Source organism: Ranitomeya imitator, chromosome 1 (genome assembly GCF_032444005.1).
Source record: "Ranitomeya imitator isolate aRanImi1 chromosome 1, aRanImi1.pri, whole genome shotgun sequence".
Classification (NCBI taxonomy): domain Eukaryota; kingdom Metazoa; phylum Chordata; class Amphibia; order Anura; family Dendrobatidae; genus Ranitomeya; species Ranitomeya imitator.
In genome coordinates this window covers 371,504,063-371,522,229 of record NC_091282.1, presented here as the reverse complement: position 1 = coordinate 371,522,229, position 18,167 = coordinate 371,504,063, and the positions used below count along the sequence as shown (strand labels likewise).

At 42.5% G+C, this 18,167-nt stretch overlaps 1 protein-coding gene across 2 annotated transcripts in view; it reads left to right on the top strand.

Moving 5' to 3' along the window:
* The first annotated feature begins 2,256 nt into the window (after window positions 1-2,256).
* Window positions 2,257-18,167, top strand: part of NRL (neural retina leucine zipper) — a 35,480-nt gene continuing 19,569 nt past the window's right edge. The window contains exons 1-2 of one of the 2 annotated variants that reach the window (XM_069761570.1): window positions 2,257-2,319; window positions 15,021-15,452. In XM_069761570.1, the coding sequence (XP_069617671.1) occupies window positions 15,021-15,452 (432 nt within the window). In that variant the 5' untranslated portion in view covers window positions 2,257-2,319. Of the gene's footprint in view, window positions 2,441-15,020; window positions 15,453-18,167 lie in introns of both variants that reach the window. The other variant, XM_069761563.1, reaches the window with a different exon arrangement.

Here is an 18,167-nt window from a genome sequence, read left to right as displayed (position 1 = left end):
GGTATAATGCTGCCCCCTCATAGGGTATAATGCTGCCCTTCATAGGGTATAATGCTGCCGCCTCATAGGGTATAATGCATCCCCCTCATAGGGTATAATGCTGCCCCCCTCATAGGGTATAGTGCTGCCCCTCTCATAGGGTATAATGCTGCCCCCTCATAGGGTATAATGCTGCCCCCCTCATAGGATATAATGCTGCCCCCTCATTGGGCATAATGCTGCCCCCCTCATAAGGTATAATGATGCCCCCTCATAGGGTATAATGCTGCCCCCTCATAGGATATAATGCTGCCCCCTCATAGGGCATAATGCTGCCCCGTCATAGGGTATAATGCTTCCCCTCATAGGGTATAATGCTGCCCTTCATAGAGTATAATGCAACCAAGACTCACTGATATATATATAATATAACAAACACAATTCTCACCTCTCCTCCTGCTCCGGTGTCAGGAGCTGCGCCGCAGCCTGCCCAGCACAGATATATCATCTATCTGTCTCTATCTATCTATCTATCTATCTATCTATCCCATATCAATCTATCTATCCTGTCTGTCTATACATCTATCAAGTTACTGGGCAGAACTCACAGTATACATAGGTAAGGGTAATGCCAGACTTTCCAACTCTAACACCACCATCACCCCTTACCTCGTACTTTCTGCCCCTCCTGTCTACCTATCTATCTATCTATCTATCTATCTGTTTATCTATCCTGTCTGTCTATCTAATTCTATATGTTTGTCTATCTATCCCATATCTATCTCTCTCTCTCTCATCTATCTCTCTTATCTATCTGTCTATCTATCTATCTATCTTTATCTATCTTTATCTATATCTCTATTATCTATTTATCTATCTATCTATCTATCTATCTATCTATCTATCTATCTATCATCTATCTATCTCTCTATTATCTATCGCTCAATTATCTATCTATCTATCATCTATCTATCTATCTCTTATCTATCCATCTATCTATCTGTCTATCGTCTATCTATTTATCTATCTAATATCTATCTAACTTTATCGATCTATCTTCATCTATTATATCTATCTATCATCTATCTATTATCTATCTATAAATCATATATCTTTATCTATCTATTCTATCTAACTTTATCTGCCTATATATCTGTCTGTTTATCTATCCTGTCTGGCTATCTAATTCTATATGTTTGTCTGTCAATACATCTATCTAGTTACTGGGCAGAACTCACAGTCTACAGACTTTAAAACTCTACCACCACCACCACCCCTTACCTCGTACTTTCTGTCCCATCTATCTATCTATCTATCTATCTATCTATCTATCTATCTATCTATCTATCTATCTATCTATCTACCTATAATCTATCCTGTTTGTCTATTTAATTCTATATGTTTGTCTATCTATCCCATATCTATCTATCTCATCTATCTCTCTTATCTATCTATCTATCTATCTATCTATCTATCTATCTATCTATCTATCTATCTATCTATCTTTATCTATATCTCTATTATCTATCTATTTATCATCTATCTATGTCTCTATTATCTATCTCTCAATTATCTATCTATCTATCATCTGTCTCTTATCTATCTGTCTATTGTCTATCTATTTATCTATCTAACTTTATCTATTTAGCTTCATCTATCTATTATCTATCTATCTATCATCTATCTATTATCTATCTATATATCATCTATCTTTATCTATCTATTCTATCTAACTTTATCTGTCTATATATCTGTTTATCTATCCTGTCTGGCTATCTAATTCTATATGTTTGTCTGTCTATACATCTATCTAGTTACTGGGCAGAACTCACAGTCTACAGACTTTCCAACTCTAACACCATCACCACCCCTGACCTCATACTTTCTGTCCCTCCTATCTATCTATCTATCTATCTATCTATCTATCTATCTATCTATCTATCTATCTATCTATCTATCTATCTATCTATCCTGTCTGTCTATCTAATTCTATATGTTTGTCTATCTATATGTCTAACTAGTTACTGGGCAGAACTCACGGTCCACATAGGTAAGGGTAATGCCAGACTTTCCAACTCTAACACCACCACCACCCCTTACCTCGTAGTTTCTGCCCCTCCACCCTTTCTACTTATTGGAGAGCTTTAGCCCAGCTCTGACAGATGTAACACTCTGTGAATAATTTTCCAGCACACCCCCCTCCCCAGTGCCCTCTGCCCTCTCCCTCCCTATCTGTGCCCAGGCTTTTGCTATTGGAGAGTCCATAATGAGATAAGCGTGAGCTCACAGGCCCGCTATTTAACCCCTGCACCCAGGGCACAAGCAACAGATTAGGGGCAGGTAGGAGACCCGAGGGTAGATAGATTGGCACCCAGGGCAGAGCAGGCTTTGCCCAGGAATTGCATGGGGATCTGTGGAAAGGGAGAGGACAGGAGGAGCTGACCAGTGTTGCACACTCAGAGTAAGTTAGACTCCTGTGTTCTCCTGTCTTGTGCACCTTGTATGTGTGGACTTTGTCACTTTGTGTGATTCGCTTTCCGTCACACTTTGGTGTGGTACAGGTGTGTTCTGTCTGACTTGTGCTGTCCCTCAATGGCTGACTGTCACATAATAACCTAAACAATTAAAAATAGTCTTGTCTTCTTGTCTGAGATAATTGTGCTCGTAAAGTCGTTTCCCCTCATTCATTAGGGCCGCAGTAAATCTTGGTATAGTCTAGAATTGCAAGGCCACACAAAAAGCAATCAATCATCTACTCATCATCAGCGTGTGGATCTTACGGTTAGATATTGATTGCAGCTGATTGTCTAATGGATGACGGGGATTGTTAATTAGTTATCTGATTAGATGCACAGTACGTAAAGGCTATATATACTGTTTGAGATGGATGTTATCTATATACAATGTGATGAGGGATTTGAGATTAAATGGAAAAGCTCACTTGTATAAGTCACAGTCAATCAGACTTGTACTTTATAGTCTGGCAGTGTGCCCAGTATCGGTGATGGTCGACATACTGGGCAGTGCAGGTTAGAAGTAGAGTCAGGAGGACTGTCAATCATGCACAATTGCATATTCATTCTTTTGGTGGTTTTAAGGTTTGATCAGATTGAGGGAAAGTTGTTTTCTTGCTTAAGATTTATTAACTATTAGCTATGGTTAAGTTACTGATTTGTAATGAACTTCATTCTGATCATGTTGATTTGAGCTGGGGATGATGATACTTTCAGATCTATAAATGTACAAATGACACTTTTTACCAATATGTTGAATGTGATCCTTAGGATTCCCATGTCACTTCCTTATATGCCCATATCTGCCCACTCCCTTACTAATTTCTGTGTCCACCTCTTTCCTCCCCTGGGCTTTTTTTGTTCCTATTTTTTCTAGATTTGACCTCTCCTAGATTGTTCAGAGTCATCTAAGCCATGTTTTAAGACTATAGAGACTGTGAATCCATCTCATCTATCTTTCCCATAACCTCTTTCCCCTCTTGATCTATGTCTTTCTTCAAACTTTTCTTATCTCCCACCTTAATTATACACCTCTGCTACATTAAGGCCTCCACATACATTCGATTAAAGTCGTCAAAACCCACTGATATCAGCCGGATTGAATTATAGAGTAATTTGTATGGGGGCTTCCTGACTTTCCTCCTTACACACAGGCTCATAGTTTTTAAGGTTGATGGTAGGCATAAGTCCATCAAATTCAACTATAACCCAATATGTTGATCAAGAGAACAGCAAAAAAAAAAAAAAAACATTAGGCAGATGCCAATTGCCCCATTTTAGGGGGAAAATTCTACAATATATCATAACTAACATCAAAATATATTACCAGAAGTAAATTAATACAGCAGTGAAAAGTACTAAATGTAAAAAGTAATATTTTACTAATATACAGATATAAAAATGTCTAAAAAGTACAAAAAGAAAAAAGGTACTAGATACATTAAAAAGAGGGACTTAATACCACGGAAAATCACGTGACAAAAAGTAATTTATATGGCATATCCAAACATGATATGACACTAATTAGGCACTGAGTGATCAATATCAGTGGGGGTCCAACTTGGGAAATCCCCAAAAAGCAAGAGGGGTATGTAGACAAATGTCTTAGTACATCAATATGTAGTGATAAGTTAAGTGAAATATTGGATGAAACCAAGATATAAACAAAAAACCTCCAAACAAGAGTGACAAAATAAATCAAAAATAGTGCAAAGTGGATACACAAGTATGTTTAATGACTGCAAAAAATGTGCATGTACAACTAAAATAATGAGGTGACCACTAAGGCTGCTAAGAGCTCAATATGTCAGTTGCTTCTGTATTACACATGGCGCTGCTGTGACAGTAAGTGTGTCAATAATAAACATGTTGGAGCTTATAACAATGTGCACGTCGATGTCCCAGGTGTCCCTCTGTCCCGACGCACGTTTCGCTCTGCTTCAAGTAGATGAGGGTATCGCTAACATGTCCAGATATTGTGCACCATGTGCAATACAAGGCAGCCAACAGATAAGTCATAAATGTCTCTAGCTAAAAAAAACTTTAATAAATCCCATGTAATTTTCTGTTGATGCAGATGTGGCAGAGTAGATTTTCATATCTGACCCAAAAAGGTGATTCATTGCATCTCTCATGCAATTAGATAGCTGTGAACCAAACAATTTTGCTGACAGCTGTCTCTCCCCATTCACCAAACATATTGATGGCTAAGGCCCTTTCACACATCAGTTTTTGCCGTCAGTCACAATCCGTTGGCTCGACATATCCGTCGCAGATTGTGAAAAACTGATGTGACGGATTTGTTTTTTCGACGGATCTGACAAGCGGCTCTGGCTAATTGGATCCTAAATAAATCGGAGCATGCTCAGTTAAAAAAACCGAATTCGTCGCCGGATTCTGTCATTTGACGGATCCGGCGCCCATAGGCTTCTATTCGAGCAAACGACGGACGGCGACGGATCCGTCGCTGTCTGATTTTTCAACGTAAACATAAAACATTACTTTGTCCGTCGTCTCCGGCCACCAGACAAACAATTTTAAACAATTTTTACATATCTCCTAGCATAGATTACTGGAGCGAGACTGGAGTCCATAACCTCCAGTATGCGAATTGCCTCTTCAGAGAGGAAGAGGACTTGAACTGTAGTGCCACTGATTGGAAATAGCAATCCTTAAAGTCACAATTGACCCTTTAATGAGCCTTGCCACTTAACTTAGCATAAAAGCCAAACTAGAATCTTAATTTGCAGAAACATGTTGTGGGATATTGTCCCTCCACAGTGCAAAGCAGGAGATCTGACTTGTCTAATTATTGAGATTCTGGTTTGGCTTTTATCTTAAGTCATGTGGAAAGAAATGTTCAAGGGTCGATATTGACTTTTAGGATTGTTACTTCCAATATAAGGCTCTAGAGTTCAAGTCCTCTTCCTATCTGAAGAGGCAATTTGCATATTTAATTTTCCCAGTGGAAGAATGCATGGCCCATAAGTATCCTTACACTGGCATGTCAGGCATATCAATCTCCACAAGGAGAAATGTTAGCTCTTAACCTCGATTTTAACATTTTGGCCAAATGAAGCAAATATAGTTTAGATGAAAACAACAATGACCATTTATAAAAATATTTGCTATGTATATGAGCAAAATCAACAACATTAAAGAGATTGTCCACTAGTTTATCATTGATGACCTATCCTTAGGACTAGTCATCAATGTCTGAACGGTGGGGGTGCGACACTCCACACCCCCACCTATCATATGTTCTTTGTGGTGGTGGGGTCCAGAGGTATTCAGTTATGGTGCAGCTCTGTTTACTAATTGTTGCCAAATACTACACCTCTTCCGTCTATTGATTTTAATAGGGGCGGATGTGCAGTATCTTGCGGCGGCCACTATCAGTATTATGAGCAGCTCCATAACTGAGCGCTGCCGGCATCGGGAACAGCTCTTTGGTGGGGATTCTTGGTGTCCCACCCCCACTGATCAGGCATTGATGACCTATCTTAAGAATAGTTCATGTTAAAGTTAAACCTCGTTAAGGATATTGTGTATTGTACATGAAATATGATAAATGATCATGTGCTCATTTCTACATAAATATTTCAGGCTTGGAATTTCATTGCTTTGTTTAGTTAGTGAATTTCTGCCAATCAATTCTTGTAAATGGCTACTTATATACCGTAATCCTGAAGTTAGCGTTTTCTTTAATTGCTGCCAGAGCAGTATTCCTGACCACCAGATTTTTAATCCCCCAATATCAGGTGATTCTCTACAATCCCTGTAGATGTTAGCTGGTCAACATTATCCTACATGAGAAAAGTAAATGATTAGATCAATGCTAGGACAATCATCATTGTCCTTTCCGTCTCCTTACCTATAGACCTTTGTTTCCCCAACTCTAGCTCAGGGATGAGGAATATTCTGTGTCACATAAGATGAGCGTAAGAACTGTCAGACAGTATCACTCAAATCTGAACAGTAAATCCGGGATAAGACGCAGCTCAGAGATGGAATTATCCGCACGTTATGGGACAAGTGAGGTCTTGAGATATATATCCTACAGTGATCAGTGGATAACCTCAGGCTCTTGGGAGAATATAAAGGCTATAAACAGACATTGGTATACTGCAATTGTTCATGAATTGGGATGAATGTATCATATTATTGTGTGAAGAGCACACTTATTCTACAAACTTAAATGGAACGTTAAAACAGATTGACTAATGAATTCCTGCAGTCTTTATGAATTTTCTCAATATATACAGCTAAGACATTCAGATGATATTCTCCAGCTATATTAATGGTCATGGACATGGTACGTTGCAGTTATGATACTACAATTCATCTGAACTTGTTTCTTTTTTTAGTGGTTGTCCCAATTGGACAAGAGATGAGTTCCCCAAATAGGAACCCCACTCTGTGAGACACTCCAATGAGCTCCAGAAAAGAGTATCTTCTGCTATTGTGGACTTGGCATGACCATGTATTATACTGTATGGTTGACTATTTGTTTCATTACCGTAGATACCATGTAACCCAACAGTTGTGGTTGCTGCAGGGAACATATAAGCCCAAATGAAGTCTCCCCACAACTGATTGCTGGTGGTTTAAAGGAGTTGTCTGACCTTAGGCTACAAGTCTGCAATCACTCTATATGGCTGGAAACTTGTGAATCTTCACAGCGCATGGGCGCATGACCGCAAGTATGCAATTGGTATCCATGGGACAATGTGCTGACTAGACTCGGGTGGGTTGCATTGAGTGAGGCAGGACATTTCTAGTCAGAATGTGGCCTGAAGTATGCAAATTGCATACTTGTGGTCACATAATCGCCCACTATAGAATCCTCACTGTACAGATTCACAAGTCTGCAGTCAGATAGACTGACTCTTCAAGGATATCGTCTCCTCTAAGATGGCGCCGCCGGCACCTGCACAGTAACAGCTATCGGTGATCCGATAGATGCTACTGCACCGGGGCCGGCAGCACCATCTTGGAGAAGGCAATTTCTTTTCTCTAGCAAGATGGCGCCGCCGGCACCTGCACAGTAGCAGCTATTGGAGATCCGATAGATGACACTGCGCAGGTGCCGGCGGCACCATCTTGGAGGAGGCAATTCTTTTTCTCTAGCAAGATGCCACTGCCTGCGCAGTAACAGTAGCAGCTATCAGATTGTAGAAGACGGATTTCATCAACCAAGGTCTCATTTTAATCAGTATAACCGCACCGACCTGTCAGTATCTGTAGGTTACTGTGCACAATCCTGCTGACAGGTAGGGTCCCTTTAAGCAAATGATTCAGAGCCCCTTAGATTAAAAAAAAAGGTTTACTAACAACCACGCTATGATATAAGGAGAAGAGATTTTATATATTATATACTGTACATATATATACACATATGGAGAGGAGTCATTATAACATAAACAGCAATAAAATATTCAGCAATTTGTTCTAGAACTTCACAGCCCGTCTAGCCTTTCCTCCAGTCACATACACATACACACACATACATGTCAATGAGACTTGCGTGTCCATGACCCTGTCACTGGTTCATTGATCCTATTGCTAACTGCTCCACTCCAACCTCAAAGACAGCAGGCACAAATAGACTGCAAGCAAACCAACTGATTCTTTCTGCAGTTGTCTGTCAGAATGGTGGGCATGGATATAAAGGCTTACATTTCACAATGTAGGCTTTTCACTGGTCAATAACTTGCTGAACTTGCTGGGTTTTATGTGCTTGTGAAAATAATTGTCCATTGTGGTTGCAGGAAAAAATTACTAAAGTCATCCAATGATAATGTAACTATAAAAAATAATATCAGAAAATGCTATGTACCTGAAGATAGAGGTTAATCTGCAGATAAATACCATGACAGTGCTGCTGGGCTGCCTTCTGAAATTATTGATACGAAGAGAAAATAAAGTTATTTCCTCCTGGGAGCCACCAGCTTTAAGTCGTAAGGCCATGCACAGTCGCCGAACACAGCACCCCTCTCTATATTGTTAGCAGCGGTTTTAAGCAAATGTAGAAACCCCAGAGTCCAGTTGCCACAGTGACATTGCCTCCCTCTAAGGGGTGATGTCATGCCTGGAGGCAAGGGGGGGTCCCCATGCCAGGTAATCCAGTATGCATGTCAACTCCTGCTCCAGGCCAGGAATGGGAGTTTCCTTATAAATTCTGGCCAGCAGGTGGGGTTAGTGAGTCAGAAAGAATTCAGCTGAGATAGTAAAGAGGGGAGTTGTCATGGAAACGGGAGCCAGCTGGTGACAGGACAGTGAGGGAAGAGAGTTGGCAGTTGGTCTGTGGAGAGGGAAGGAACACGAGCACAGACAAGAGCTCAGGGGAATAAAAACTGCTTATAGCTGACCCCAGAGCGGAGAGCTGACAAAAAGGGACGCCAGAGTCCTTGGCTGGGCGGGGGCTGTACGCCCTGACAGCCGAATCTGGAGGGCAGGGGACTGCAAGTTCCCTGGCCACAACGAACACCTGAAGGCACTGTAGCAGACCAAGAGCCTGGGGCTGACAGTGAAAAGGACAGTGCCCGTGAAATAGGCTCACGCTGTCTGCCATACAGGTTAGAAATCATCACGCAGGAGAGGGCCGCAGCTTAGCTACAAGCAGCAGGGACCCTAAAAGAGAGCGCAGAAGGAAGGTCCCCCACCCCACCTGGCAGCGTGGATCCCCTGAAAGCCTCCAGGCAAGCCAGACTCAATCCATCATCTGTAATTGGCACCCCAGATTGCATCTACTTTCAAGTAAAACGTAAAGAAAACTGCACCTCTCTGTGTCCTTCACTTATTCTCTGCACCCCAACATTCACTACCATCTGAACAATCAAATATATTTGCCCTGGGGCCCCGCTCTACCTGTGGGGAGCTGAACAATCTTCGCTGCGTCACCATCAGCCCCAGTGGACCTAAACTGCAGCGTCGGCCACTCATTGCCGAACACCACGGGTGGCGTCACGACCAAACACCACATAATTATCCTCCATTTTATCACACAGCCAGGGCCACAGAAACGGATCACGGCCCCGTCACCTCCCCCATAGAACTGTCCGGTCAGATTCTGTGTACCCCACGGCCCTGGCGGGCATGTCACATGCTCTAGCACTTTGATTGATAGCTGGCTCTGCATCACACCAGGATATCATAGCGGTATAATTGCCTCTCACAGATTGAGAAACCTGCTCTAAAGCTCAGTACACATTAGAATTTCTGTGCGCAGCATATCGTCAGCATGCGCAAATGCATGCCAAAACCCATGCAAACGCATGCTTGCGCTGCGGTTTTACTCCACATCATCTTACGCATGACGGAAAATAAACCCCGCTGCATGTGCATGCATTTAAATGTGTTTTGGCATGCGTTTGTGTTGCTTATGCTCATGGTGGAGGTGGTGAAATAATTTCCTGGACATGCGCAGTCTGAAGTACGCTTGCGTATCAATGCATTCCCATAGACAGTAATGCGTTGTTTTGACGCACTCATCCACATGCGCATGCCTGCGCATAATTGACGCCTCAAAAAGTGCAATATGTTGCGTTCGCAGGACACCGTGAAACGACCGTGAAAAGATGCAAGCGTATGCATCTGCATGCGAACTGATGCAAGTGCATGTCCCTGCGTACACAATGTTAAATATATGTACGCAAGATGCATGCGGATTGGTGCGCAGGTATACGCTGCGCACACATACGCTAATGTGAACCTGGCCTAAGCTATGGAGGGGGGCATGTTCTTCCATCCCCTAAATGTTGCTGCCTGCTTATGATTGGTCAGCAACATTATCATACAGGGAGAAGAAGTGGATGCCCCCAGTGAAAACTCTGATAACACCCACTTTTAGTTTAGAAAAGTTAACTAATTAGGTGCCAAATACTTTGATTGCTAATACCTCCATAACGGAGATGTGAAATTAAAATAAAAACTTTTACTCCACTCTGCAGCCACTATTACATTCTGGATCCAGTTTAACATGAAAAATTTGGTGAAAGGTCCTCTTTAATGAATTTGGTGCATCTTTCAACTGCCATGTGCCAACATCAGAAATGTTACTAGTGTAGTAGGATTCTAGCGTAATATATGTCACTCTTAGTGTTGTAAATTATCATGAATTAGTAGGGCAAGCTTGGTTACACCCCTTCTGATCCAAACTCCGGCCATTCTTCTAAACAATGGCAGAACATGTGTAAAAATGTCAAAACTTTTTTGTACAAATCTGAATTGTGCAAAAATGTTGAGATATTTCAAGGTGTTTTACACCAAAGTTCTAGAGTTGATACCTTGATGAACTGGGCTCACAGTCTTTTCTCGGGTTTATATATTACTACACACAAACAAGTCCACACTGCCAACGTTGAACTCAACAGTACAAAATCATAAAAGTATAATTTTAGCGGTACTATACACATGGAAAGCTGTAACTCAACCACATAGAGACGAAGTGCAGCAGACAATGTGTCAAGCACACAGAGACAGACCAAACCTTACATGGTGGGTTATATAATTCAGCTGCACTGTTATACTCAGCACATATAACGTTATCCATAGACAATAGATGATGTAGGAGTGCTCCACCAGTTAAAAAAATAGTTTAGGTATTTTATCTCACATCTTGGTGGTGTAAGGCCAAGTTCACAGAATGTATTTGCAATGTAATTTTCCATTATTGACATGGCCTCTAAACCAGGATCCTCTGAATTGATTTGGTTATCTGTAATTAATCTCAGGCCGGCGTCACACTACCGTGTTTTACGGACGTAAGAGGGGTGCTGAAAATACGGATTGCATACGGTACAATGCTTCTCTATGTCCCTGCTCCTATCAGCCGTATTTTACTGATCCGTATTATACGGTCTTCTACGGCCGTAGAAAATCGCAGCATGCTGCGTTTGTCACCGTATTGCGCAAAAAATCTGCCAATGAAAGTCTATGGGGCGAGAAAAATACGGATTACACACGGACCAGCAGTGTGACTTGCGAGAAATACGCAGCGGTGTTAGAGAGAAAAGCCGGCAATTCAGTGTACAGTAAAATCACACTGACAGCTTACAATAGAATAGGTAGAATAAATGTGTACACATAGAATAGGTATATATATATATATATATATGTCATTGAGACACATATATGTATATATATTAACTAGCTATTGAACCCGTTCTACGCCCGGGTGGCGAGCATTTATATTGGCATATGGTCTCCATCCTGATATGTGCTGCTCCATCCTGCATCCCCATCCTGTCATGTGCTGCTCCATCCTGCGTTCCCATCCTGTCATGTGCTGCACCCATCCTGCGTCCCCATCCTGTCATGTGCTGCTCCCATCCTGCGCCCCCATTCTGACATGTGCTGCTCCCATCCTGCGCCCCCATTCTGACATGTGCTGCACCCATCCTGCGCCTCCATTCTGACATGTGCTGCACCCATCCTGCGCCTCCATTCTGACATGTGCTGCACCCATCCTGCGCCTCCATTCTGACCTGTGCTGCACCCATCCTGCGCCTCCATTCTGTCATTTGCTGCTCTCATCCTGCGCCCCCATCCTGTCATGTGCTGCTCCCATCCTGCGCCCCCGTTCTGTCATGTGCTGCTGCCATCCTGCGCCCCCGTTCTGTCATGTGCTGCTGCCATCCTGCGCCCCCGTTCTGTCATGTGCTGCTCCCATCCTGCGCCCCCGTTCTGTCATGTGCTGCTCCCATCCTGCGCCCCCGTTCTGTCATGTGCTGCTCCCATCCTGCGCCACCGTTCTGTCATGTGCTGCTCCCATCCTGCGCCCCCATCCTGTCATGTGCTGCTCCCATCCTTCGCCCCCATCCTGTCATGTGCTGCTCCCATCCTGCGCCCCCATCCTGTCATGTGCTGCTCCCATCCTTCGCCCCCATCCTGTCATGTGCTGCTCCCATCCTGCGCCCCCATCCTGTCATGTGCTGCTCCCATCCTGCGCCCCCGTTCTGTCATGTGCTGCTCCCATCCTGCGCCACCATTCTTTAATTTGCTGCTCCCATCCATATGCCCCATACGCTGCTCCATAAAGGTTTATGGCCCCCATAAGATGCTCCATAGTATATTCCCCGTACGCTGTTCCATAAAGGTTTATGGCCCCCATAAGATGCTCCATGGTATATGCCCCCGTTCACTGCTCCATTATGGTTTATGGCCCCATAAGATGCTCCATGGTATATGCCCCCCGTACACTGCTCCATAAAGGTTTATGGCCCCCATAAGATGCTCCATGGTATATGCCCCCGTACACTGCTCCATAAAGGTTTATGGGCCCCATAAGATGCTCCATGGTATATGCCCCCGTACACTGCTCCACTATGGTTTATGGCCCCATAAGATGCTCCATTGTATATGCCCCCGTACACTGCTCCATTATGGTTTCCAGGAAAGTTCCCACGCTCGAGTTCATATGAGGACAACCAGCAGAGGGTGCATCACCGCGAATGACTACAGGTCATTGACCTACATTACCTTCATTCCCCGGGGTTTTACAGGCACGAGCACAGCTGGATTATAGCAGAGCTCCTGCCTGTAAAATATTTTAACCCCTTCAGATGGATTTACATCGTGGGACGTTACAGATCATCGGAAGGTATGTATATTGTTGGTTTATTATTTTTCCTTTGTTACAGAGCGAGGGTCTTCAGGTGGATTGAGAGAACAATAAAATATTCAAACAAACTGTGTGTTCATTTCCTTAAAATAATTTTTAATAATGTGTGTGTGTTTTTTTTAACCATTTCATGCTATTGGATTAATAATGGATAGGTGTCAGAATTGACGCTTCTCCATTATTAATCTGGCTTAATGTCACCTTACAATAGCAAGGTGACATTAACCCTTCATTACCCCATATGCCACCGCTACACGGGAATGGGAAGAGAGTGGCCAAGTGCCAGAATAGGCGCATCTTCCAGATGTGCCTTTTCTGGGGTGGCTGGGGGCAGATGTTTTTAGCCAGGGGGGGGGGGGGGGCAAAAACTGTGGACCCTCTCCAGGCTATTAATATCTGCCCTCAGTCACTGGCTTTACTACTCTGGCGGAGAGAATTGCGCGGGAGCCCACGCCAATGTTTTCCGCCATTTAACCCTTAAATTTAATAGCTAGAGCGCCCAAATTTTGCACATACACACTACTAACATTAGTAGTGTGGAATATGCAAAAAAATGGGGATTTGAGATGGTTTACTGTATGTAAACCATGTCTCATATCATGTCGGGTTTGGGAAGGAGATAGCAAAAGCCAGCAATTGAATTACCGGCTTTCTGCTATATCGCGCTGAAGTAAATATTAATATATATATATATATGTGTCTCAATGACATTATATATATATATATATATATATATATATATATATATATATGTTTTTATGATTTTTTGAGAACATGGATCCATTGTATGTCCGTATGTCGGTTTTGCAAGCCTGCGAGAAAATCTGGCAGTACGGATGCCATACGGATTACATGCGGAGGATGCCATGCGCAACATACGCTGACACACCCTGCCTATGGAGGAGATACGGACCACTATTTTGTGGACTTTTCTGCGTATTACGGCTGTAAATTACGGACCGTATTTTTATACGCTGAGTGTGACGCCGGCCTCAAGATAATGAAGGTTATCAATTTATGAAATATCTGGAACAAAATGTAGGAACTGGTATGAAACATGGTATTAGTCGATGTAAGGTGAACCGTAATTTGGCCACTCAACACCAGAACCAATACTTAGCTCGAAGGGAAAACTTGAGTAACATCCAGCCATACAAACAAACTGTATTTTCATCTCAGGTGACAATGTCCAAGGCCCCATACACATTAGAATCCTTTTGCATTTGAGCAATCAGACAAAAAAAAGACAAATTTCTCCAGACAGTTCAAGGGATAGCTAATGAGGTTAAATTGGCCATATGCTATGAGACAACGCGCTACCCATGAACAAGTAAACATTTTAAAGTGGATATTCGGGACTTAGAAAAAAAATGTACCTACCTGCCTGTTGTGCCAGGCACTGTTTTCCTCTGGCACAGAGCGGTCACAGACACCCACTGATGTCATGTCAATAAAAAGGCTGTTTCTTTTCCTGTTGACAAGGCGGGACTACTGGGGTCATTCAGGGAATCAGCTGTCAATCAGCGTGACACCAGTTGTCCCAACCTGTCAACAAGAAGAGAAACCACTGCTCTGATGACAAGGAACAGCTGAATCTCCGGCAGGAACGATCAATGACCAGTGACGGGTACAACAGGCAGGTAGTTGCTTCTGTTAGCAACTGCATGCTTGTTAGTGTTTAGGCATGTAACAGGCATGATATCGCCTTTAACAAATTAACCTGCCCATTTGAACATACCTGTGTGGCATTTGTGACAAATTTGGTCCTCAAAGGCACTGATATACCCACATTTTGTTACTAGTTTGAAACATTTGATTTTGGATAATGTTTGCGCATATGGAACATCTACCGAAAAATTGCTGCTGCTTCCATCAAATGTTTCTTGTCTTATTTTTTTTTACAGATGGCGCTCTCAGATCTTCCCAGCACCCCATTGGCTCTTGAATACCTCAATGACTTTGATCTAATGAAGTTTGAGGTAAAGAGAGAGCCTCCTGAACCACGAACCAACCGTCTGGCCCCACCTCCATCTCTGGGCTCTACTCCATGCAGCAGTGTACCACCATCACCAACATTCAGTGACCCCCCTGAATCAGCTGGACCACCTCGTCCTAGTCTAGAAGAACTTTATTGGATGGCAGCACTACAGCAGCAGATGGGTGGGGAAGGATTACCACTAACTCCAGAGGATGCTGTAGAGGTGTTGATGGGTGGTGGAACTCCATCTTTACAAGGGATGGAGGGGGGATACAGGACTGGGGGGCAGCACCCTCACAACACTCACCCTTCCAGTTACTTGCTGAGTCCAGAAGATATGAATGCACAACAACACCAGGTGAGCTGGCCTTTTTTGTATAATTGTGATACTTTTTGACATATAATCCTTTTTTTTGCATATTTTATGACTTTGCCAAGTAGTTCCAGTTAGAACGAGTATTTTTCTGACCATAAGACACACCTTTTTCCTCCAAATTTGAGAGGAAAGTGTGGGTGCATCTTATGGTAGGGATGTAACGTGGGTAAGTGGGCAGCAGCGAGTGGGATTGCACTGGGAGGCAGAAAAATGTCCCTGCCGGGCTTCAGGAATCAGCACTGGGGAAACCACATGGTCCCAATCATTAAAGTGCAGTGAATATTCATTAGCTGCTTCCCTGCCCACCTGTCAGTGCAGAAGTATGTCGGGAGCAGCAAATGAATACTCCTTCACAAGGACACACATGGTTTGGGGAGCCAGGGGAGACAAGATCGCTGCATAACTGCCTGCTGGGGCTGTGCTGGATGCTGAGTGCTCCAGCACAAGGACCTGTGTGATGTCATGAAGAGGGCGGGCTGGAGCATAACATGGCAACACAGAGTCCTCTGTCTTCTGATGTCATCACAGGTCCTGCAGACACCACTCTACAATCTGCAAGCTTACTCCTGTGCTGTGAAGAGGCAACAAGAGGGAGCGCTCTGTGGTGTCATGGGATGCTCCAGCATTTTACCTCATCACAGTGTGGCTGGCTGCCACAATTTAAAGGTTAGTCACTACAACACACAATAAAGCACTCTGCCACTTCTGTGGTGAACTATAACTCCCAGGTTCTGCAGGACATGCTGGGAGTTATAGTTCTCCCAATGGGATCTCAAAGCAGCACTCCAGTGTTATTTTTTAGTGCTGGAGTGGCGCTTTAAATATAAGCCCTGTGCCCCCATTCTTATACTCACCCTCCAGCATCTTCATACAGTACTTTACAGACACCACACTGGTCCTGCAGCTCCATCTTCTACCCGCAGCTTCCAACGTAATAGGATACTATTATATATAATAACAACACATATAATAGTATGTTTATGTTATTAAATATTTTACCACCTTTTTTGCTTCAAATATTTTTTTCCCTATTTTCCACCTCTAAAACCTGGGTGCGTCTTATAGTCTGGTGCGTCTTATAGTCTGAAAAATATGGTAAATATGCAAAGTGTAATATTACCTAATTTCCAGAGAGACTTCAGCGTTATGCCAGACTGTCACATCTGAGTGATTATGTAGCATCTGAGGACATATGTGTGACACCTTGCATGGTTACTGTGTGACAGGATTTGTCAGTACAGTTATAGTTATAAAGCCGGACATGTCACTGATCACTTAATCAGCTAATATCAGAAGATTGACAGGAGCTAAACATAAGGACATTCAGTAAACAGAAGGAAACAATGAGGACAATTTATCAGTTTTATTTATGGTGGCTTTGCTTTTTTTTGCATCAAAAGTGACGCCTAATTTGATAATTTCCTGCACACTTTATCGTGCAGGAAAACGGCTGCTTCACCTGCAAAACTGCGCACCCATTATTAACAGCCACACAGTCTGTGCAAGATTAATTGATTTTACAGAATACTACAGAATACAGTGGAAAAACCGCAGCGTGAGCACTGCATGTGAACGCACACCAATACATTCCCAAATATATAGTTCAGATAAATACATATTATTGATTTGTTTGGCATAGCATAATGTTTAACTTCCCCCGCGTTTTCAATATTCCAAACATGTATGTCATTTTTTAATCAGTTCAGATAAAGTGCATTTCTGTACCCGGTAAAATATTCAGATCTTTTTGGTATACGTTCCATGTAACAAAAATAAATAATAAACTATTTTTTAAAATTCATAATATAAAATAAAATTGATTTCACAAATACACTGTATATATTTTTATTTTAACATTTTTATTGTCAATTAAGGATTTATTCCAAAGCAATACAAGCAGTAAAATTACAAAGTCATTGAGGCACAGAATAACAAATGAACATGATAGTTCAGAATTACTTGTAAAAGTAGATATTGAATAGTTACCACCTATACATGACACTAAATTTGTATAAAGTGTTAGCTTTAGTTTCTGAATGGAATTTTATATGTTGCCCAGAGGCGTAGCTAGAGTTTTAGTTCAGGCAGACAAAGCTTCTGAGTGGGCCCCTAACTAGACAACCCTGATTACAACTATGGTCGCGCACCCTAATAGTGGATGTAAGATATCCTCAGCAGATGACACCGCTGTTACTAAAAAAAAACACTACACAAAAACCAACACTGATATTACAGTCATATGGTGATGTTTTTTCTGGTGGAGTCATTCAATTTTCCCATCTTTTCCATCAGGCCCGATATGTCAACTTCTTCCAGGCAGGACTCGTCTGCAGACAACAACTAAGACATATATGTTTTTTCACATTTCCAGCACTGTCCCAATCTATTCCCAACCTGCAGAAACTCCTTATCCTACTGATACGCTAATGCTGAGCTGCTGCTGTCATACGTGTCCCTATTGGTACTAAGTGCCCTCTAAATGGTAAAACAGAATATAATGATGCCCTGTGCAAGTGCACTAGAAAACAGTGCCCATATTTTGCCCATCAGAAAGTAATAATGCCCCGTTTGCCTCTTTGACAGTCACAGTAACCTGGGTTCCCCTATAACAATAAGTGTCCACTTAACATTTAATGATGTCCTGGGCCTCCGTCCTATGCAGCTCCACTTTACACAGTATGATGCTCTCCTATATTT